Source organism: Mytilus californianus, unplaced genomic scaffold, assembly GCF_021869535.1.
Source record: "Mytilus californianus isolate M0D057914Y unplaced genomic scaffold, xbMytCali1.0.p SCAF_6, whole genome shotgun sequence".
Taxonomy (NCBI): Eukaryota; Metazoa; Mollusca; class Bivalvia; order Mytilida; family Mytilidae; genus Mytilus; species Mytilus californianus.
In genome coordinates this window covers 23,689,854-23,715,179 of record NW_026262712.1, presented here as the reverse complement: position 1 = coordinate 23,715,179, position 25,326 = coordinate 23,689,854, and the positions used below count along the sequence as shown (strand labels likewise).

Below are 25,326 nucleotides of genomic sequence, written 5' to 3'. Positions count from 1 at the left end.
AAGAAATTATTAAAAAACTAAAGTTTCAACTACCAAAAGTAAAGTCGACGTTAGATGAATTTGGTTATTATTTTAAGCTCCTCAACTATCAGGTATTTATACATCTTTAGCATTCATTTTTGGGGGTTTGAACGCTCATAATGAAGGTTAATCCAGAAAAGCTCTTCAGATGCACCAAATTACTTACTTATCCTCTTCATCCTGAATGGGACATAAGACTACTGAATTTATAAAGTATTAATCTGTTTTGTTCTAGACTAGCTGAGCTTGGTTCTTTACACACAAGCTCAAATGTAAGTCTGCATATTGAAGAATTCCACGTTATGACTCCAAGTCCACAAGTTTTTTGCTCTTTCTCCTAAATGGTGTGTACTAAGTCAATGTAATCTATTTGTAACCATCAAATTTATGGTTGATGCTCACAAATTGACAATTTAATTTTTCTATTTGAAGTACAATGCAAATCTGTTAATATTATGCTATTAATTAGATTTAAAAAAAAAGAACAGCACTTATGCTGTACATGTTATAAATCAAAAAGTTGTAATATCACTTCATATTTGTTTTTGAAAAATATAAATGAAAAGTGTTTCAAACTTAGAATTATACCCAATAATTAATATTAAAGTTGGAAAAAATCTTTACCTAAATATAATGAAATGCTCCGCTGGGCGCAGCTTGATACGACCGCAGAGGTCGAACCCTGAACAGTTTGGGCAAGTATGGACACAACATTCAAGTTTGATACAGCTCTGAATTTGGATTGTGATTAAATATTTGACACAGCATAGGTTTCTGACACAGAATGAATGTGGTCTAAGAACTTAAATTTTTTTAGTTTACCTATTATGGTCCAATATCCAAAATCTAAATACATGGTTAGATTCAGCATATCAAAGAATCCAAAGAATTCAATTTTTGATGAAATCAAACAAAGTTTAATTTTGGACCCTTTTGACCTCAATGTGGACCAATTTGATAACAGGGCCCAAAAATAAAAATACATGGTTAGATTCAGCATATCAAAGAACCCAATATATTCAATTTTTGTTGAAATCAAACAAAGTTTAATTTTGGACCCCAACTTGGACCAACTTGAAAACTGGGCCCATAATCAAAAATCTAAACACATGTTTAGATTCAACATATCAAAGAACCCCAAGAATTCAATTTTTGTTAAAATCAAACTAAGTTTAATTTTGGACCCTTTGGACCTTAATGTAGACCAATTTAAAAAACGGGACCCAAAATTAAAAATCTAAATACACGGTTAGATTTGGCATATCAAAGAACCCCAATAATTCAATTTTTGATGAAATAAAACAAAGTTTAATTTTGGACCCTTTTGACCTCAATATGTACCAATTTGATAGCGGGGCCCACAAATAAAAAATCTAAATACATGGTTAGATTCAGCATATCAAAGAACCCCATATATTCAATTTTTGTTGAAATCAAACAAAGTTTAATTTTGGACCCCAATTTGGACAACTTGAAAACTGGGCCCAAAATCAAAAATCTAAATACATGTTTAGATTCAGCATAACAAATAAATAAATGTGGTCAAAGATTTTTCAAATCTAATGCGCCATACTGTGCAATTAAATATTACTTCTTGAAATTTTTCAATATTTGAAATTTGAAAATAAAATAATATTTGAAGAATAATTCTTTTTAATTTCTGAAATCTGAAATGAGAAAAAATTGACCCCCCACAATTTCTTTTTACCCCCCCCCCCCCCTTTTTCCCCAAAAAAATTCTTTCCCTCAAGATATGGACATAATCTCAATTCAAATTTCCAATGGAATTTGCAACCATAATTACCCATTTAAATTTACCATAGTGCTAACTTAATCTATTTTATAATAGAATTTAAAATATGGTGTCAAATCTTTCATATGGATTTTTTTGTAAAAAAAAAAAAGATGCAACATTTGCAGATATTTTTACTGGTCTTCCTGTATAAATATGCATTTCTTTAAACATAATTTAAAAGCAGTGTAAGGGAAGTAATCAAAACGTTGTATGTGGATTACCTCCCTTACACTGTTTTAAATTGTCTTAATTGTTCATTAACCATTACTTTATACATAATTTAAAAGCAGTGTAAGGGAGGTAATTTAAATGATGTATTTGATTTATCTCCCTTACACTGCTTTAAATTATGTTTTGTACTAAAGTATTTGACCATAAAAATATGCTTGTTTTTTGCCCCTTTTTTGGCCCCAAATTCCTAAAATTTTGAGGCAATTACCCTCAAAATCAATCCCAGCATTCCCTTTGTGATATGGAACCTTGTGGTACAATGTCAGAGAGATCCATACACTAACACACAAGTTATGTCTGGAAGTTACAAAAATGCTTATTTTTGGCCCCTTTTTGGCCCCTAATTCCTTAACTGTTGGTACCATAACCCCCAAAATCAATCCCAACCTTCCTTTTGTGGTATTGAACCTTATGGTAAAATTTCATAGAGATCCATTCACTTAAACTAAAGTTAGAGTGCGAAAACCAATGTGTCTTCGGACGACGACGACGACGCCAATGTCATACCAATATACGATCGCAAAATTTTTTTGCGGTCGTATAAATTGTATGTAAAGGTGAAAGTATGGGAAATTTTCAGATTTTCAAAATTTATTTGATAAAACATTGGCAGACTCTCAAGGAACCTGAGAGACTTGATATCTATGAATTCAGACATGATAAAATCAGTAAACAAAATTACATTGGGATTTTCTGAAAATATAATGACATTAGCTACTCTATATGTAATAAACACTTGTATATATATGTTAAACACACTTTGAAACAAAAAACACAACTTAACAAATAATAACAAAAAACATAAAAACTCTTTGTAAAAATATAAATATCTATTGGATTACAACAAATCTTTCATGTAAAATAAGTACATAAATATATCATAAATGCAAATATTTCAATGATTACTAATTATTGGATTGAATTTATACCCTGAAAAAACATTTATTAAATAATTAATCTCTATTTTGTCCCAGAAAAGTTCCTCTCTGATATTTCTGTTTCGGAATTAATATCATTTGTCTCATCATGATGTATCTCACAGTTCAAGAACTACTTTGATGATAGCTGGTAACAAAAATCGATGTTTCAAAACAAGTTTTTTTCGATGAATACGGGTGGTGTGATAATTCAATCACAAATATTTTTCCTCAAAATGAAGTGCAGAAATCGTATTAGAGGAATGGAGAATTTTCTATTTTCCAAAAACTTTTAAAGTTTTGGTCATATTTTTTAAATTTTCCCTTCTTTAAACAGTTGTATTTTTATAGTGTAATGCTGAAATCATTCCTACTTTAATCCACTCAAAAGCACCACATCTACGTGTTAATCTAGGGTCCCTTTCTGAAAGGTTTCTTAAAGAGATCTTAAAAGTAACATAATCAGTATACTCCTTTTTCTCAAATTTCTCAGCAAGGAGAGTTAAGCCATCCAATGGACATACAAAAGGTAGTAGAACTTTATTTGGTTTTGATCCTTCAGATTCAACATTTTACATGGCAGCACCCTACCATGAGTACCTTTGATTCTCTTTACAGTCTACTGGTAACTCAATATAAAAATAAGGAGATAGGATACGATTACCAATGAGACGACTATGCACCAATGACAAAATGGCAATAATCTACTGCAAAAATCAACTAACACTTAAAATTTGATAGCCTGATTTGTATGCAGCATTTCCTGAAATCACAATAAAAGATCTCACATTTTTGTCTGATTGTTTGAATAATCCCCCTCCCCCCCCCCCCAAAAAAAAAATGGACAAAAAATTTCTTCAACACAGTAGTATTCTATTCTTTTTGTAACTTTTGCTACATTTATTTAATTTTTAGATTATTACAGTTAAATTATTATATAATTATGACAAGTTTTAGAAATCCCTTAATGCACACAAATCTAACACACCCTTAACATTATTTTAATCACTTCATTGATTTCCTTGAATGCAAATTTCTATTTTAATCTTAATGAAGAGATATTTACAATAATATTATAATTAAGAAGCTTTTTTGTTAATTTTCACTTGTATGCTTATAAAATGTTCATTGGAAGGGGGATAAACAAATAACATATCAGATATAACCCTAATTTGAACTTAATTTTTATGAAATTGATATGGCTTTAATCACCGAGTTTTTCAATGAAATTTTGTGATGCAAATCATCTATAACTGGTTATCTTTACAAAGTATTATATTCTCCTAAAAGTAACAAGACAATGAAGAAAACATTAACTGTATGCATGTAGTAGATTAACAGACATAAAGAATATAAAATGATTATTGAATATAAACAAAAATTAAATGTCATAGAAAAATGGAAGATTATTCATAGAATAATTTCATTTTCTAAATTTCTGCATGGTCTTATAAAATTCATTTAGACTAAGCTCAAAACCATACATTATTGTATAAATGGAATGCATCATGGTCTAACAACAGTCTTCAAGATCAAGGTTATTAATAAATATACATATGATGAATATGGTAAACGGAATGCATCATGGTCTTTCAGAGGTCATCAAGACTAAGGTGGCACAGTTCAGCAGCATCTCCACTAATGGAATGTCTTACTTGTTGCCTACAATAATAGATAACACTTGTTTTAGTAAACAGATTTAACAGCTAAAACTGTTGACGCCTCCGGGTGCGGGAATTTCTCGCTGCATTGAAGACCTGTTGGTGACCTTCTGCTGTTGTCTGTTCTATGGTCGGGTTGTTGTCTCTTTGACACATTCCCCATTTCCATTCTCAATTTTATTATTAATTCTGTCTCATAAGTCAAATATTTAAAAACATATTTTAGGTTTCATGGTTATTGCCACTGAAAATATTCCACAAACAACTGACATAGGAATAGTTTACCCTTTGTGACTGTCAACCAGCAGAGGTACTGACTTGTGGTTGTATCAAATTCAATGCACATGTAAGATATGCATACAAAGATTGTGTATTTCAAGACACAAAAGGCACAAGCAAAACAGCTAAAACTGTTGGTCTTAGGTGTTTCATTTCGGAAAAGATACGAAGAAAGTTGTTTTTAACTTTTGTTTGTGATTCACAAAATATTTGTAAAATGTGAACGAGAGCCATAACAGTGAGATGTCATATATATATAACTATGATATTCTGACATATGATTTGATGAGTTAAGCTCTTTTCAACAGATTTTTATAGTTTGTTCTTATGTTCTTTTGTTGTGCTGTTACACCACTATCCTAGGTTAGGGGAGGGTTGGCATGCCTGCAAACATGATTAACCCTATCACATTCTGTATGTGCCTGTCCCATGCAAGTGGGAATCTATTGGTTGTCATTTGTTTTTCGTTTATTGCTTTGTACATAAATCAGGCTATTAGTTTCTCATTTGAATTGTTTTACATTTTTCATTTCAGGGTCTTTGATAGCTTGCTTTGCTGAATGGGTTTTTGCTCATTGTTGAAGGCTGTATGGTGACCCATAGTTGCCTACCATCTACGTCATTTGGTCTCTGATGGAGGGTTGTCTCATTAGAAATCCTACCACATCTTCTTAATTGTTGAGCCTGTGACATTAATGTTGCGAAAGCGAGACATAGGAATCCTAGATTCCGTCAGTGGCAGCATCAACATTTAGGTTGAGTCAGTGGTTAAAGTTTTTTTAAACATTAATAACTTTGTCAAATCATGGAATTTTATGAAATTTGGACAGAAGCTTGTTTATGACGAAAATACAGTATCCAGAGCAAAATTTAGAAAATATTTATTTTCATTTTTTTCCTATCTTACAAATAAACTTAGTTTTTTTTACAGTTAGCAAGTATATACAGTCTAGGGTTGAAGTTTGCTACACATCAATTACTTTGTCAAACCTTCATATAATTTTATGAAACTTTGACAGAAGCATTTTTATGATTAAGAGATAAATGTCTGAAGCAAACTTTTGAAAATATATTTTCATTTTCAGTATTTTTCTGACAGATGGACTTAGTTTTTTACAGTTAGCTTTTACAAACAGTCTGGGATTAATTTTTGAGATGATAACTTTGTAAACCTTCATGGATTATTATGAAACTTGAACAGAAGCTTATCTTCAAGACCAAGAAATAGCGTCTAAAGAAAAGTTTGATTTTTTTTCTTTCAATTCTGTTTTTTACTGATAAATGGACTTACTTTTTAAGTCAACATTACACTTTTACACTGACAGCAGCAATCGTAGGGGAGACACAGGGTTCTGGGAACCCCTTATGATTTTTTTTAAATATGGATCAAGTTCAAATTTTAACTTAAGTCATTCAAGCAAAAAATATAGGTCACAGTAATCAAAACATAAATTGACTGTTACACAGTCAACAAGAGTTTTAGTTTTAGTCATAATTATTTTTCCCTGCAAGTCTTTTACAAAATGTGTCAATTTTTCACATCATTGGCAGCTTTAATTATTTTTCTGCAAATAGCGCAATATAAACTACCAATGGGATGGTATGAAAAAATTCTTTCATTTTTGTTTATACCCATACTAACTTAAATAAAAAAATATCATTAGCTCCTTACTTGAGATCATCTTCTGTAAGTGTCCCATCTGAGATCATCCTGTTGACGTCTTGGATTCGTTTACATCTTGTACTGATTGCACTTGTACTAATGGCATCCATACAGGTTCTATAAATATAAGGTAATTTTTTCACAAACATCTATTAAAGAAAGTAAGCTTTCATTTTATCATATGTAAACATTTCTTGAGGGTGTTCAGCAGTTTTCTCTTTAAACAAAATCATCAACACCCATTCAAATATATAATTTTAAAGTATTTTTCATCTTAGATCACCCTTTTTTCTTTTGGTTTAAAACATGTATGCATTGAAGACCTGTTGGTGACCTTCTGCTGTTGTCTGTTCTATGGTCGGGTTGTTGTCTCTTTGACACATTCCCCATTTCCATTCTCAATTTTATTTGTATTTATCATCATACAAGCCGTTCTCAGAATGCATCTGCTATATAATTAGATATTTTATGAAAAAATTTATAAATGGCAACTGAATTTTTTTTACCTGCTACTACACAGGTAAACAAATATCATCTACAGCTTTATTAATGCTCAGTTTTTGTCTTTTAGACAATGCAATGTTTTTGCTGGGAACAAATTTAAGAGTATCCATTTTGATTTGTCAAAGGCTGAACTAATATGTCTGTTCCTTGAAGAATTAAAACATAAGTTGGTGTGACCTAAAATATTGTCTTTACCTCCTGAATATCACAGTCTGTTTCTTGATAGATTCTAGATTCTGACTGTCAGCAAAGAAGTCCTCCTCAACCTCGATCTCCTGTACTTCTTTAGCTTGGTTTACTAACTCATCTAGTTCCTATCATGATAGAGTAGATTTTATTTTTTAGAAAGCACTTTGAAGTGTAGTATATTTGATATTCAGTGTAAAACATAAAGGGAAAAATTTGAGTATTTAATCCCATGTTTTACTAGTTACAATCTTTCTAAATATGTGAAAAGGGTACTCTACAAAGTTGTAATAAAATGTAGTAAAATAGACAATGTATTTTATAACAGAATTTGTTTCAATGTATCTTCTAGACAAATGTAGTCATGTATTTCTGTATAATATGATTTTTCAATTGTAGATTTCTATCTATTTTATGTTGTTTTTTTTAATTTTCCTTGATAGAATTTAAGTGAACTAGTCCCTTCAAATTGTAAATATCCTGGTAAATGACCTCTCTGGAATTAACAATAACGTGCATAGTCCTTCCCTTCATGAAAGCAATGACAATGTACATCAGAGAGAAAATAAATAATTTAAATGTTGAAATACTGTAATTCACTCTACTGTAAAAACTCAGAATTGTGTTTATCTATTCATTATATATAATTAAAGAATCATACCTCACTTGAATCATACTCCTCAAAATCATCGTCGTACTCGACCTCCTGATCAGAACCTTTACTTTTGTTCTCTGTAATAAAGTAAAAAAAAACATATAATATTAGAAATGAGGCTGTCAGAGTGACAGCAAACCGGATTTTTTAACATTTATTTGTGTCCTGGCATTTTTCAATATCACAAGGGCCATATAACTCCTGAAAGGTAAAAGTGACAATCATCCATATTAAACTTGACCTCCATTTTGTCATCCGTAATAACATATTAAAATTTGAAAAGCTTTGGTTGAACGTTCTCTTGAGTAAATGCATGGACACTGTTTGGCAGCCGACTGCCCACCCGGCGCCGTACATCCCCAAATCAATAACCCATTTTTCCTTCGGAAATCCGGTTAAAAATCATTATAGTAACATGTATCTGCATGTTTTAAGAGTATACATTTCTTTTACTTTACATTTAATGTACAATGACACCTCCTGATATCAAACCCTGTGTAAACTGGAGACATGGCTACACTGAACTCCAGTATAGTGAAAATCAATAATCTTTTGTAACTCAGTATAGGCAGGTTTCACAGTATATAAGTATATTACTCTCCTAGAAGTGGGCAAAAAATTGTAATATTGTTCCTTTATTTATGTAAAATTGAACTAAAAATATGACCTTGACAGTGACATGTGATACAACCTCTTTTAGATTAAAACTAGAGGCTCCCATGAGCCTGTGTCGCTCACCTGATTCTACTTTGGTTTTGAAAATCAAGTAAAAATAGATTAAAATCATAACATATACCCTAATAATGATTGAGGCCAAATTTGGTTTATAATGGCCCCGTAATTTAATCAAAAGCAGAAGACTTTTGTAAATTTTACAGAAATTCATTGAAATTGTAGAAAATGACTTTATAAGGACAATGACAAATCAGCTACAAAGTAACAACACTAAGTTCCCCTCTGGCAGCCATCTTGGATGACTGATTGGCTACAAAGTAACAACACTTGGCCAGCACCTCATAAGGAACATTCATGCCATGTTTGGTTTTATTCCATTCAGTGGTTCTCTAAAAGAAAACATTTGTATGTATTTCCCATAGCGTCCTTTGTTAAACTAAGTCCCCACTGGCAGCCATCTTGGATGATTGATCGCTACAAAGTTACAACACTTGGTCGGCAACTCATAAGGAACATTCACGCCATGTTTTATTTCATTCCATTCAGTGGTTCTCTAAAAGAAGACATTTGTATGTATTGTCCATAGGGTCCTATGTTAAACGAAGTCCCCCGCTGGCGGCCATCTTGGATGATGGATTGGCTACAAAGTAACAACACTTGGTCAGCACCTCATAAGGAACATTCATGCCATGTTTGGTTTCATTCCATTCAGTGGTTCTCTAGAAGAAGTTCAAAATGTAAAAAGTTAACGACGATGACGACGGATGCCAAGTGATGAGAAAAGCTCACTTGAAAAATTACAATAATTAATATCAATGCTTTATATCAGATCTAAACCATCCCATCTCCCCCCCCCCCCCCCCCCCCCCCCCCCCCCCCCCCCCCCCCCCTCCTCCTCCAAACTAGTTCCATCATGAGTGAATATTTTTACCTGTAGGACTGTTAGTTACAAAGTTGTGACTCATCCCTGAAATTGTTGACAAGATAATATTTCTTATATGAGATCTAGTCATGACACCTATTTAAAAGTATTTTCTTTGTGATTACAAAATGGTGGTTGATATGAATTATAATATTGTTGTACAAATATTAACTTTGGGATATTAGGATGATGCCTTGACCTTTTAGAGCCACCTCCACATCAGATCTGTTAACAAAACTTGTTTCCTTTTATATTGTTAGTTAATTACCTTCTTCATCAGACACTTCATCAAAATCATCAGAATAGTCTGACATGTTGTCTGCTTCAGGCTTGTTGTCATGGAGATCTGAAAAACAAAAAATCAAAAATCATTAACATCAGACGCTTTACTTCCTTCAAAGAATTGTCATCATGGAAGTCTGTAATCAACTAACCAGATTGTTAGATTGATCCAACATAATGTCTACTACAGACTTGCTTTGTTGTAAGAATATAATAGTGTACATTGGTTTATTGTCATGGAGTTCAAATTTCACAATTTCAATGGCCAAACTTGTTCGCCAAGTTTTATTTACATATTTCGATTGTCTTCGATTCTGATCTTCCTTTAAAATAAAATTTATGCAGGGATATTTTTACAATTTTATTCTAATTGCACAATTAGCGAAAAATTTACCCCTTGCAAAAATTTCCCACTTTACACTAACAAAACCTATCAAATCACAACACTTCTTACAGTGTAAGAAAACCAAACCTATACAAATAACAAGATGTGTCGGAATGACATGAATAGCCCCACTCACAAAAAAAGATTGAAGCCATTTTAAGGAGTGGAAATTTGATAATGAAAGGTTGATAATTTTCACAATAATCAACATTTTTGGAAAAAATGCAAACTCAATGTAGAAAAACCTAAAATAGGCAGACTGTTTATTAATAGTTAGAAATAAACTCAGTGATGCTGAATCAAACGCGTACTAGATGTTCAAGTCATCATTGTAATGTCAGTAATCCAAAAAGTGTTTTCATGGCAAAAATTGTCACGGAGAGGAGCGAAAAACCTAAACTATAATTTTTGGAAAAAATCAGTAGAGTGGAACGAAACATAAACTCCATTTTTAACTCATCATAGTAGACACGCATACTAGAAATCAGCTATGGTGTGAAAGCTTTTGGATAAAAAGTCTGTATAACTCAATTTTCAAAGTCCAAATCCCGTCATTTTGGCAAAAATCAGCGGAGCGGAATCAAACAAAAGTTCGATCTGAAACTCATCATAGTAGACTGACGTACTAAAAATCAGCTCAATATGTGAAGTCATTTAGAAAAAAAAGTGTATAATTGTTCGTGACAGAATGACGGAAAAGGGTAAAACTATATGGCCCCAACCACTAAGTAATGGGGCCATAAAATCAACAACTTGAGTGTGAGCATAACTGTATGATAAGTTGCTTTTCACTCTGAAAATTTTCAAATAATATCAGATTCTTATGAAACCTATTAGGTAGTATAAACTTGTGTGGATTTATTTATTGTCAAAGTCACCTATTTTGCTGGAAATTTGATTTCATGGACAATCTCTGCAAATAAATCGTTAGGAAATTTGTATTTTGTTGAAAGCTTCAATTTGGAGTTCACCTGCACCCATAAAATTCATGAGAGTCAGTCATTGTTTTGTCCATTTAGGACTTTCATGTTGATAGCAGATCTTAGCTCCTCTGTTTAATTTATAAGAAACCTATCTACATTCAGTGCAATAATGAGATTGACATATTATGTTATAAACTTTCTATTGTTAAGACCATTTTGTTACATCTATATGCTTGAGTTATCTTGTTTAGTTGTCTTGTTGGTGTACATCATAAACTTCCAATCTTTATTCATATTCAATAGTACTGTGGATTCATTTTTAATTCATGGGATGTCAATTTTTCGTGGATTTTGTTGGTATAGGTACTATTCATAAAACTACAAGTTTTCCTCAAACCATGAAAATTGGTACACACAAAAAATAAATGTATCCACAGTATTTGAAAGAATGCAAAAATGTATTATTTATACACATATATTTCCTATCAGATCAGCTGAGCTCACATCTGGTTTTGCTGAGGTTTGTGTTGCTCAATCTTTTGTTATGTATGTAAGAGTTTTTAGAGCATGTTGCTCAATCTTTTGTTATGTATGTTTTTAGAACATTAGTCTTTTCATCTATTTATTTTCCTTTGACAATGGTGCTATCTGTTCTATGACTTGGTATTTTATATGTTATTTTTAAACATACCTTCATCAGATTTGTCCACACTAAGCCCACTATCTTTTTGCTGAGGAGATCTGGACGGACTATTTTTTCGTTTAATGGCAGGGCTGACTTTAAGGAATTGATGGTTCATACTGGTATTACCACTGTAATCATAAAATATAGTTAATACTTTGTTCCTTAAATGCAACTTAAGACATTAAGTCAATTAAAATGATCCAAAATATAAATTTCAATTAGGTAAAATGATACATAAAATGACCATAAAATTTTCTTTGTGTGATTTTTTTCTACATTTATTTTTAACATCTTAACACAAGGAGACATGAGCCTGTTTTATATGTAGGACAGAGTAAATATGCCTTTATGAACATCATTAGGTAGTTTTCTATTACTTTTTAAGTTTCATAAATATTCGTCCACCCATTCAACAGGAAATGCACTGAAAGGAAACCACATACATTTTGCAATAATGAGGTAAGTAAGTTAACATATCTCTACAATCACATGTTTTGAAGGATAAAATCCCTTAATAAACATCCTCAGGTAGTGTATTACAGCTGAATAAAGTTTTATCAATATACTTCTGTTTAGAAGAATTTATGCTCATGAGAGACTATTACCACATATTGCAATACTGAAGTAAATAAACATGATTTTCTCCCTATAACAAGTTGAACCTGAATTATATTCCTTTATGAATATACCTCAAGTTAAGGTCTACACCGGTGTAAAGTTTAATCAATATCCCTCTAGCTGTTTAAGCGGAATTGTGCTTCTGTAAAACTATGACCACATATTGAACTACTGAAATAAGTTAATTGGATTATCTCCCCTTTAACTTGTTGGACAAGGATTGTATTCCTTTATGCACATCATCAGGTAATGTTACGCAACAGCGTAAAGTTGAACGAATATTTTTCTGGTCATTAAGAATGAATTGTGATTACATGGCTCATGGGAAGACGCACATAAAGGAAGATGGATCCTATGTGTTCCCCAAAACTTTGTTTGGGTATAATTCGATAAAGAAAGTCAAGTACTTTTAACCAAAAGATAAAAATTGAACCTAAATGTCATCTAATTGTATGGCTACTATGTTTGCTAATACCTTCTAGGAGTTCCTTTTGGTTTAATACTGTTATTTGATTGGTTCATCAGGGATCCATTTGAGGAGTCTCTGGATTTTTGCTGTAGTAATGATTGCTTTTCTTCTATGAAATCTGCTAAATGCTTCTTTACAAATGGTAAACTAAGAATCTGACTTGCACTGAAAATTATCAACAATTTATTTAATACTAGAAGTTGATTTTTATATGCTTATTTTATTTCAAGACATTTTGTAAGGCATTTCTTTTTATTTTGTTAATCAGTTTTAAAAATGCTGGGGCTTAATTTTAGATTTGAGTTTACCATATAGTTTTCTAAATATAGATTTTTAAGAGAACTTCTACCTTCTTAACAAACACTTTGCATCAAAATAAATCGTTTGTTTGATATCTCAGGTGACAGCAACCCAGTGACAATTCAAATAGTCATTCCATATCTTCTCAGATTTTCTTTCTGACCCAACATATGCTAGATTAAAACATTCACTGAGGACAAATAAAATTGGGCGTTTCATTGTCTAAATTTTACTAGTCCAATAGTGGGATGGTAAAATTTTTAACAAAATATTTTCGTGTATCCTTCATGCAAAATGCTACAAAATATAGAGAGAATTTCAATGCAAAAATTTACTTTTCTATTCCTTAAAGAATTATTGAGTAGTCAAAACAAAACTATGCATGGCATTTTAGCATATTCTCCTTTAAATATTTCAATATACATGTAAGGGTCTAACATCAAATAAATTGCATTCATTCATTAGTCTCCCAATGGCAAAAACAAATGGCCATAGTGTTTTGTCTTGCCTGCTTCACTGATTATGATTGTATTTTATGTTAAAAGTTTAAGATACAGGTTTTACTACAGTATAACATAAACTATACATTACTAATGGACCATGAAGATGAGGTCAAGGTCAGATGGACATGAACACCTTTCAATCATTATATACCCAGTATATAATACCAAATATATTTGATCTATTGCTTTAAGTTTCTGTTTAATTAATTTCCAACTTTTATAGACTCCATATTATTTAGAGTTTGACAAATTGTTTGGACACCTGTGTGGGTACTGCTTGTTACCCTCTAGATCTCTTTAAGTTATTTTTGTCATTGGTTTGCTGTCTCATTATGTATTCCCCATATATCCTTTTTAAATATTTTATTTTAAAATGCAGTTTTATAACAGCAGTTTATTGTGTAAGTAGAAACTTACTTTATATTATCTTATCTTAGTCTCTTTTACATTAGTTTTACCCTGGTCTCTTTTACATTAGTTTTACCTTGGTCTGTTTTAAATTAGTTTTACCTTGGTCTCTTTTACATTAGCTTTACCTTGGTCTCTTTTACATTAGTTTTACCCTGGTCTCTTTTACATTAGTTTTACCTTGGTCTGTTTTACATTAGTTTTACCTTGGTCTGTTTTACATTAGCTTTACCTTGGTCTCTTTTACATTAGTTTTACCCTGGTCTCTTTTACATTAGTTTTACCCTGGTCTCTTTTACATTAGTTTTATCCTGGTCTCTTTTAAATTAGTTTTACCTTGGTCTGTTTTAAATTAGTTTTACCTTGGTCTCTTTTACATTAGCTTTACCTTGGTCTCTTTTACATTAGCTTTACCTTGGTCTCTTTTACATTAGTTTTACCTTGGTCTATTGTACATTAGTTTTATCTTGGTCTATTGTACATTAGTTTTATCTTATCTATTGTACATTAGTTTTACCTTGGTCTATTGTACATTAGTTTTATCTTGGTCTATTGTACATTAGTTTTATCTTGGTCTATTGTACATAAGTTTTACCTTGGTCTATTGTACATTTGTTTTATCTTGGTCTATTGTACATTAGTTTTTCCTTGGTTTATTGTACATTAGTTTTACCTTGGTCTATTGTACATTAGTTTTACCTTGGTCTATTGTACATTAGTTTTATCTTGGTCTATTGTACATTAGTTTTATCTTGGTCTATTGTACATAAGTTTTACCTTGGTCTATTGTACATTTGTTTTATCTTGGTCTATTGTACATTAGTTTTACCTTGGTTTATTGTACATTAGTTTTACCTTGGTCTATTGTACATTTGTTTTTACCTTGGTTTATTGTACATTTGTTTTACCTTGGTCTATTGTACATTAGTTTTACCTTGGTCTATTGTACATTAGTTTTACCTTGGTCTATTGTACATTAGTTTTACCTTGGTCTTTCCTCTGGATCCCTTTTTAGCATTGCTTGTACTAAATCATTCAAGGGATCAGAGTATCTGGATGGTATTCTCTGTTAAAAAGAAATATAAAGGTCCATGTAGCCCTTCTTTGATTTCATGCACTGGTAAATATTACTTTTATTTGCAGCATAAATTTGAAGAAAAAAATCCCCATTCTTTAATTTTACCATTGTGTTTTCAGACTTGGTATGGCAGAAATACAAAACAAATTTGGATATTTAAAAGTCACTATCTTGACAAAACAAAATTAATCTTGACAAAACAAAATCAATGTTTGTAACCATGAATAAATTTACCCTTTCACTGTAAAATAAAATTAAAAAAAAATATATTCAGTATTTTTTCCCAGATCTTTGTATACATTTGTTTAAATAGTTTTCTAACATCAAACATGTACATATTTGGAATTTAAACCTTCTCATAAATTAATTGATAACACATCATCGGCCTCTCATAGTATACTTTCATTATTTTTCAATAATGGGGTTCTGAAGTTTTGTGTAAAGATATAGGAAGATGTGGTATGAGTGCTTGTTCTTTCTTTCTTCTGATGTTTCCAAACATGTACTTTTAAAAATCCAGTTGAACTGGCTTAATTAGATTATTTCATTAGTTATCTATTTCAAATACAAAATTTATCATAATATGAAAATATCTAAGACTTACAATAAACTCTCCTTTGATTATCTTGAAAAATAAGCTGATTAAGTTCTGGGCATCAAATGGAGGCTCCAGGGCACATAACTCATATAAAACACAACCTAATGCCTGTAAAATAATAAATAGAGGTGTCATGGGCACATATGTCAATATACTCAACACAACCTTATGCCTGTAAATGAATATCTTAAAATAAGCAAGCTTTCTTACACTTTCTATGAAATCTTGTAACAATAATCAAAATCTTACCATTAAATTTATCATAGTAACAATGAAAAGTTTATGACTCAAGAGTATTTCTATGTAAAAATTTCAGTAAAAAGAGTTTGTTTTTAACATGAGGCAACATTATAAATGCATTCAAAAGATATCTTAAACTTACACATATAGAACTGAAGATTCTTTTTGGATTAAACAAGTGCTCAGTTTACACAAGTTAAGAAACAAAAGAATGTTTACTGTATATACAAGTTTGTTTTTAACAATATTAAAAATCTTGCAAAATGCTAAAATACACAGAAATAACATTGAAGTCCATTTCCATAATACACCTTTACTGAACATGTGTAATATATAAATTAAGGGCTTTCACTCAGTCAATACTTTATATATGGACCTGTTAGATTATATTGAACCTCAGACTTCATCCTTGGTCAATATAATCTGAACAGGTTCATATATAATGTATTGACCTCGTCAAAAGTACATAATTGATAATTACCCTATAAGAAATTTTCCTACTTTATTTGTTCTAAATGACAAAAAAGACAACCTTTTACTAAGATAGATATTTAATAAAGTTACTGTACATCTTATTTGCATGTTTCAAGATTTTTTTGGTTGTAATGAATTGATAGATTGCTGCAGTCTCCTTTACTTTCATCTCCTTTCATTCATATTGTTTATTAATTAAGGGTCTACTTAATTATTGTTTAATTCCTATAAGGTATCATGGAATATTCATGAAATAATTCAATCCAAAAGGCAATATCTATTTTTTTTTTATAATGTATTGTGTAAAATGTAAATGATTATTTTTCATATAAACAAGAAGAATAAGACTTATCCTTGATGGCAACACAATGGGTGCCACACATATTTGCAAGTCATGGTCTAAACTGACAGGTCATTGACCGAAATGGTAGATGGGGTTTAGGTCAAATTTTACTTTTTTACAGGAATAATTTTGGTCATTTCATTGAGATTGGGTTTGTAAATCGCCATTTTTCACTAAATTTTGTTTTGAAACTCTTTTAAGGAAATAAAATTGCCACTCCAGTATAGTATGATAACCCTGAGGGACCTCCAAATAATCATAGTAAAGCCTCCGGGAGATAATGGCTAATAATCGCTAATCATCTTTTACCTGCGTTCTTCACACCTGACAGAAGGGATGTCCTTGGTCAATATAATCTGAACAGGTTCATATATAATGTATTGACCTCGTCAAAAGTACATAATTGATAATTACCCTATAAGAAATTTTCCTACTTTATTTGTTCTAAATGACAAAAAAGACAACCTTTTACTAAGATAGATATTTAATAAAGTTACTGTACATCTTATTTGCATGTTTCAAGATTTTTTTGGTTGTAATGAATTGATAGATTGCTGCAGTCTCCTTTACTTTCATCTCCTTTCATTCATATTGTTTATTAATTAAGGGTCTACTTAATTATTGTTTAATTCCTATAAGGTATCATGGAATATTCATGAAATAATTCAATCCAAAAGGCAATATCTATTTTTTTTTTATAATGTATTGTGTAAAATGTAAATGATTATTTTTCATATAAACAAGAAGAATAAGACTTATCCTTGATGGCAACACAATGGGTGCCACACATATTTGCAAGTCATGGTCTAAACTGACAGGTCATTGACCGAAATGGTAGATGGGGTTTAGGTCAAATTTTACTTTTTTACAGGAATAATTTTGGTCATTTCATTGAGATTGGGTTTGTAAATCGCCATTTTTCACTAAATTTTGTTTTGAAACTCTTTTAAGGAAATAAAATTGCCACTCCAGTATAGTATGATAACCCTGAGGGACCTCCAAATAATCATAGTAAAGCCTCCGGGAGATAATGGCTAATAATCGCTAATCATCTTTTACCTGCGTTCTTCACACCTGACAGAAGGGATCAAGCTCAGTACTAATATTATAAAAATGAAATTCTATTCCATTACAACTTACTTTATTATTTAAGAACTTTTCAGTATAAAAGACAATTGCCAATTCTGATTTAAAAAATAAAACTTTTATTAAATGTAAGTTGAAAAAAAAAAAATTTTCACAAGTCAAACATGTGCTTTATTTTCTATGTAATATGCATGCAGTTAGAAAGTTCGTGAAGTAAATTTGATGAAACCAGTAAATACAAGTTCGTTGATGCCATGAATCTTATGTGAACAATTTCGACAGTTTGAAAAAAAGACCTACACTTTCAAGTCATCTCAAAATGACTGAAATTGTGTGAAAAAATTTAGTTTCCCTTATTGTGTTTTGTTAATGGCATGTTGTTTGTCTTTTCATCAATTTTTGAAATGGTATTGCCAGTTTGCTTTCGACTTAAGAGTTGGATAATCCATTTGGTATCTTCCGCCTCTTTTTTTACAACAGATTTAAAAAAAACAACAAAAAAAAAACACTGAAAAACAAACATATTTTCAATTCTAATGAACATATATAGAACAAATTAGGAAGCCTTGATTGTGTGTGTTCTAAATTGTACATATATCCTTACCCAGATATCTGACTTAGAACTATATGGATGTTCTTGACAAACTTCTGGACTAAGATAGGACGGAGTACCAACTACTGTCTTGGCCAAGTCGATTGTACTTTCTAGCACCTTAGATATACCAAAGTCACCTGAAAAATAAATTTTATTCTTGTGATCTTGTGTAATGAAATTCTAAAATGGCAAATTATTATGAATTAGCCACAATGAAGTTAATTGGAACCGGTTTCAGATTTAAAGAATTTCAGACTTCAATGATAGCTGTCAAAAACATCTCAACTCCAAAAATTCAAGTTGACATTTCTCCCTTGATTTTGTTTTTCAAATGCTTGTATTTCAATAACAAGTACAAAACCGTTTTTTTTGTATAAATTTATGGAATTTGACATATCATAAATTTTATATTGAAATAACTCAATAATCATAATTTCTGTATTTCAAATTTCAACAGCAAATATCCTTAATTGACCTTAAAATAAATCAATGTCAATATTTTAAAATTTCAGTTTAAATTCAAGCTCAAGATGAAGCATTGCTTATTTTAACTAAACATTATATAAATTATATAGATCTACAGGAAACAAAGATGTCACAGTCATGTTGAATTCAAGCTATTCATAACGATCACACATGCCAAGGAATAATATACAACAACAACTTTGCTAAAAAAGATTTCCACACATTATTTATTTATTTGATGATTATCTACTTGTTGATAAACATTACTTTGGACTACATATGTTTCATTAGTCAATCAAACCAGATTTCACAAGCCAATATATAGTTGACCATCAAAATTTGTCATGAGATTTCAAGTGATTAATTTGTAAAGACCTGATTGTGATAATATTTCATGGGTTTCATGGGCTCAAATACCTGGAAACAACTCTTAGAAATTGTTTGGTCAATAAGTATGTTAACTCCCATGAGAATTAAACAAAAATATTGTGCTAAGCATACCCTACTAGTAATTCAAAGTATTGTAAAACAGGTGTTTGACAGATCTGAAAAGAGCTCTCATTACAACTCAGCACTGCCAAGCAGCTGACCAAATATAAAATCTTTTGTCGAACAGTACCTGGGAAAAAATAAACAAAAATATTAGTTGAGGGAACGGACTGACAGGCAAGGTAAATACAATAAAGCCCCAACTCCTTGAGTGGGGGTATAATAATTTTATTATAAACTTTTAGAATGAAAAAGGTGGAAAAAAACTCTTCACATATTTCATCCTTTACTATATACTTAGTGCTGAGAAGTCCAGAAAAATAGAAAATTGAATACTATACAAACCTATTTTGGCTACATTGCTTTTGGTCAAAAATATATTTTCTGTCTTCAGATCTCTGAAAAAAGACAAACAATGAGTACCAGTATGTGCACATACATCATAAACATATATTTAGTACTATAATTATACATTTTAATTAAATAAATTTTCATAACCTTCCATAGGCATAAAGCATAAAATAAGAAATTTCATTCTAAGTATCATATTCATTTACACAGATGATCTAACAGCAAAGTTTAGTTAAACTAGTGGTCCATTTTCCATATAATAATAGATAAAAAAATATGGAATATTATCAACTTTTCTCTAAAACTATATCAGAAAAGTTTAATCAATCAATCAATCAAGGAAATAATTTCTACACATCATCACAGTGATAAAAAAACAAGTAAATTCTTTGTCTATATTGGCAAAAGAAAAACCACAAGAATTCATCTGACTTTGTATTACCTGTGGAGAACTTTTTTTAAATGTATATATTGTACAGCCATGGTCATCTGTACAAACCACTGAAATGATAAAAAAAATGTAGCAATTTAGCATCTCTACAATAACAAATAGAATTATCTCTGAAAAACTAGAATGTCAATACAAAGGATCTTATGTAAACTTAAGACAGTGCAATGAAATATCTTTTATCAGCTTATGTCCTGTTCAGAAAATTTGGAAATATTATCTAAGGAGTCGATAACAGCACAATTTGTGCAAATATAAGAAAAAAAATCCAAAGATATACAGCAAACTGACAATATTAGAGGAATAACACTTTTTTGCGGTTCTTTAACATGACAGTTGCTAGATGTTCTTCAACTCTTTGATTCAGGAATCACAGTACAAATTGATAACAGTTTCCAGCCTAGGGGAATCCTAGGGACCTTTCTAGGTTAACCAATGGTAAAAATGATTAAATAATGGTTACATTCACAACTGAATAGATGAGTGTAGAATTTTTATATATTTGAATATGAGAAATATTTCCATTTTTTTTTTCATATTCAAACAATGAAATATTATAATTAATGTACAATCACATATATATATGGCAAACAAACAGTTTAGTTTTGTATTAAAAAGTTTCTTTCAACCCAAAACCTTCATATATTTCAGATAACAAAATTACACTTATAAATTTTGAACATCCAAAATACTTTTCTTGATTTTCCTTCATCAGGAATGCTCAAACATAAACATTTGAAAGCCAAGAATGTAAAACATGTAGAAATGTAAAACATGTAAAACATGTAGAAATGTAAAACATGTAGAAATGTAAAACATGTAAAACATGTAGAAATGTAAAACATGTAGAAATGTAAAACATGTAAAACATGTAGAAATGTAAAACATGTAAAACATGTTGAAATGTAAAACATGTAGAAATGTAAAACATGTAGAAATGTAAAACATGTAGAAATGTAAGGAAGAAAAGACCAAAACTGACCTTAAAGTAAAGCTGAATTCATCTTATGTTAACATTGCCTGAGGGAGTTATAACATTTATTTCTTAAAAATTTCTGAATTCATCAATGGGAAATTTTAGAAATGCAAGTTATAAATCATGTCAGTATCTACGCACTGACTTCTGAGCTGCTGATACCTCTCAGGGACTAACAGTCTGTCAGCAGAGGTATTAAGTCAAAACTTTATAAATTTCAGTAGCACTTTTTATCTTTTTTATATTTTCTGATATTTAAACATTACAATTGATACTTGTCAAACAAATGGTTAATTTTTGTATTAATAAGTTTCTTTCAATCTAAATAAATTGCTTCACCGAGCGCAGCTGGATACAACCGCAGAGGTCCAACCCTGAACAGTTGGGGCAAAAATGGATACAATATTCGCGCTTGATACAGGTCTGAATTTATTGCAGTCGTATAAAAACCCCAAAAAGGCCCAAAAAACACATTGTAGTACTGAAAATGTATTGTCATGGCAGAATAAGAATATATACATGGTTTATGGGTTGGAATCTAAACTGTTTTCATTATGTTCAACAATTTATGATATTAGGGATGGTGCATGACCCCAAGCCTCAACCCCAGGATAAAATATACTGTGCACTTAAGATTTGTCCATGGGAATTATCAATACATATGGTTTAATTTGGGTTTTGTGATATATTCAATAATTAACAATACAGGGGGTGGGTAGGAGTAAGACTCTCAAAGTCAAGACCTATGGTGCACTGTAAAGATCTTGTCATGACAATTAGGACTATTAATGGCAGGGGCGTAGCTACCCAGAGGCACGACAGCACGTGTATCCACGTCGTTTTCACAAACAAAAAAAAAAGAGAGAGAGAGAAACAGATGAATTGGTCAATCGGAATCGGACAGAGTGATGCATCTATTACCTATTATGAACATGATATTTTTTAAACGTTCGGATACTGTTTGTGTCTTTTCCATGCCGAGAGCTGCCGGTAGACAGCGATATCACGTAAAAGTACCAGCTGAAACGCCCAGTCAGTACTGGAAACGTGCAATGTTTCTACCATTTCTTGATTAACTGATACAAGAACTTACACGCAGATTGGTTTCTAACGAAGAGCGGTTTTCTGCCCAGTATTTGATATCAACAAAGCCAAATAGGATTAATTAGGAAGCAATCAACATATTATTTGAGACGTATATAAATGACCTTACTATTAACAATGTTGCACAATTTCGCGAGGAAGTTGAACGATGGACTTGCTGTTAAGAAGAAACGTCGTTTGGGACCAGAATTAATATGACTTCAAGTTTGAAATTCAAAAGATTGAATCATTGTTTTGATATGTTTAGGCTAACAGAAACTCCACATAATATAGTATTGAGTTTATGTTTATGATTCTGTTTTTTTTATACATCTTTGCTTACATCCACTTCATTTGAACTTTACAAAATTGCTTACATCCACTTCCATTTACACTTTGGTGGATAGTTGTCTCATCGGCAATCATACCACATCTCCTTATTCTTATATCTACTTTGCTCAATACAATTTACAAATAATTATATATGGAACAAATCTCTGTGATTTTAAAAGCTCTCACGGCGTACAAAAAACACAAAAAAAAACATGTTTTAAAAGCCATCATTCGACTCGAACATTTCGAAGTTAAACAAATAATTGACAAAAAAACACAACAAATATGTACAAATTTTAATACGGTCATAACTGTTTTAAAACGTTATATATGTGGAGCGTCCGGGGGCTTCGGTTTGTGATTCCACTTCCTTAACAAAGGGGCTATGCCCCTGAATGGTGTAGGGTGGGTATCTGAACAGTTCTAAAGATATTTAAAAATCAATGAAATGAAAGGGGCATGTCCCCCAAGGGAAACATGAGTATGTTCCTAATATCTATTATTCGACTTTTGATGTTGATGATGATGATGATGGATGGCTGCTTAACGTCCAGTGACAAATTAATATGCATATTCAGGACGAGAACATGTTAATGTAATGTGGATATTAACCATGCTTTGTACTAGACCAACATGCTGAGCTGGATTTTTAACGTGCTAGTTCACAAGGTAACAGTCTGCAGGAAGACATGTCACCTTACCCGGACACATTTTTCTAACTCCGAGTCGACCAGTCTTTGCTCTTACTCCTTATTGCCGTGTGCCTAGTACAGAAGCAGCAAATACCAATTTTAAAGTCTTTGTTTTGACCCGACCCATGACCTCCGGCACTCGAGGCGAACACGCTACCATGAGACCACTGAGGCGGTATTCTACTTTTGAGGTCAAAGTCCAGCTAACATCCATGGTATAAGAAAAATTGTCTTAACCATTTTTCAAATATCATAGTCCTATGTTCACAGATGTTCTGGACATGAAATGTCCAAAATAATCAACTATTTTGAACCTGAGGTCAAAGGTCATAATTATATGTGACACACTGTCTTATGGTAATATATCTTCCTACCAAATATCATAAATCAAGAAAGTTTTGGCAAAAATAAGGTTGAATGAGAAGCAGAATATATAAAGATAAATTTTTAATCTATCTTCAAATACTTACACACATGATTTCTTTTTCTTCAAAGTGAATATTTTTCTGAAAAAATAAATTTCACCATTATCTAATAATATGAGTATTTTACTATACATGTAGCACATCAGTTTCAGGCAATAAAACTAAAGACCATTAATTACCAATAGAAAGACGGAAAAACTTTGGGAAAAGAAAAACTCATTTTGACTATGACTTTTCAAATGCAAGCTTGTTAAAATATCAACTTTACCTACCAAAAATTGATATTACTACAGCTCATGAACAGGCAAAAACTTTTGTCTCCTATTTTGTTTTTCAGTCTTTCTAGTATTGAAATCTAATGGGACGCTTTTACCAACAAAGTTACCTATAATGTGACATCATAATAAATAAGCTGCAAATGAGAGCAACTGAAATAACTGGGTAACTGCAACAGTCAATTTAACCGTAAAAATTGTTTAAATTATTTTAACTACTAGGACGAGCATTGTATAAAAGTGTCTACCAATATGAGAAGAAATGTTTCTTTACGCTTGTAGGTAGAAATTAACTTTTCTATTCATGCTAATACTAAACATCCCATGTTCTCTTGTAATTGACCAGTGCCAGACCAAAGGAAATCTATTACCTAATAGTGAATTATGTAGTAGACTTTTAAAAAAATGTCAAAACTTGGAAACAGTAAACTTTACCTCTTTTGCTTCTTGTATTTTTTCATCCAGACTTCCTCCATCACAGTAATCCTAAAATAAACAAGAGTGAACACACTAAATGTTCGTGCCTGCTTTACTTACCATGACTGAATTAAAAGTCTTTAATATGAAGGTTTTTTTTTTAACCAAAAGTATCTTTTACCTTGATCACTGATCCACGAAATGAGGTAGAGGTCAGGTGAACCTTGTTTGATGGACATGTAGATCTTGCGAGGATCCCATATACTAAATACCATATTAGTCATAAGAAGTGAGAAAGTAACATAACAAAAACACTATACATTTTTTTAAGAAGTCACTGAACCATGAAAATGAGGTCAAGGACAATGAATATAAGACAGAAGAAAATTTTGAACGTAAGGCATCTGTGTACAAAGAATGGAGCATCCAGGTCTTTCACATTCTGAAATATGAAGCTTTATACTATGTTTCACATTCTAGGACTTTTGTCCCAGGCTAGACAACAAAAAACCCATTAAGACAAAATAACTTATTTATCTAGATATCTATCACCATGAGACTATGCTGACAAAATCTTTTCTTGTAATTATGTTAAAAATATTCTTTTGTGCAAATGGTAAATTTTAATTGTTTACAGTCTGAGGTAAGAAGTCATGTTTATTTAGCCAAGTTGCATTAGAATCATCACTAACATTACTGTAAATCAAATACCATTGTTATATCAGTTTAAACTCCGCCAATTAAATTCCAAAAGAGAAAGGCAATGAGCAGTTATATCTGGAATGAATCCTCGAAAAGTTTAAGAAACAAGAGACTCTCAAGAGCCTGAATCGCTCACCTTTAAGTTTTTGCTTAAATCTTTCATCAATAATTATT

General features: G+C 31.2%; 1 protein-coding gene and 1 long non-coding RNA gene across 2 annotated transcripts in view; both read right to left on the bottom strand.

Annotated features, from left to right (window-relative positions):
- Window positions 1-3,575: 3,575 nt before the first annotated feature.
- Window positions 3,576-25,326, bottom strand: part of LOC127706092 (serine/threonine-protein kinase Nek5-like) — a 33,660-nt gene continuing 11,909 nt past the window's right edge. Inside the window, exons 5-18 of the mRNA XM_052210547.1 lie at window positions 24,469-24,519; window positions 23,804-23,839; window positions 20,244-20,302; window positions 19,796-19,848; window positions 18,506-18,633; window positions 15,765-15,866; window positions 15,069-15,148; window positions 12,878-13,036; window positions 11,791-11,912; window positions 9,778-9,855; window positions 7,919-7,989; window positions 7,267-7,385; window positions 6,577-6,684; window positions 3,576-4,626 (exon numbers count right to left, since the gene is read on the bottom strand). Coding sequence (XP_052066507.1) covers window positions 4,557-4,626; window positions 6,577-6,684; window positions 7,267-7,385; window positions 7,919-7,989; window positions 9,778-9,855; window positions 11,791-11,912; window positions 12,878-13,036; window positions 15,069-15,148; window positions 15,765-15,866; window positions 18,506-18,633; window positions 19,796-19,848; window positions 20,244-20,302; window positions 23,804-23,839; window positions 24,469-24,519 — 1,236 coding nt within the window. The 3' untranslated portion in view covers window positions 3,576-4,556. The remainder of the gene's footprint in view (window positions 4,627-6,576; window positions 6,685-7,266; window positions 7,386-7,918; window positions 7,990-9,777; window positions 9,856-11,790; window positions 11,913-12,877; window positions 13,037-15,068; window positions 15,149-15,764; window positions 15,867-18,505; window positions 18,634-19,795; window positions 19,849-20,243; window positions 20,303-23,803; window positions 23,840-24,468; window positions 24,520-25,326) is intronic.
- LOC127706121 (uncharacterized) lies at window positions 14,035-14,734 on the bottom strand. The gene is made up of 3 exons (XR_007984235.1): window positions 14,497-14,734; window positions 14,211-14,262; window positions 14,035-14,158 (listed from the first exon to the last, which is right to left on the bottom strand). It is a non-coding gene; the product is annotated as an uncharacterized LOC127706121 (long non-coding RNA).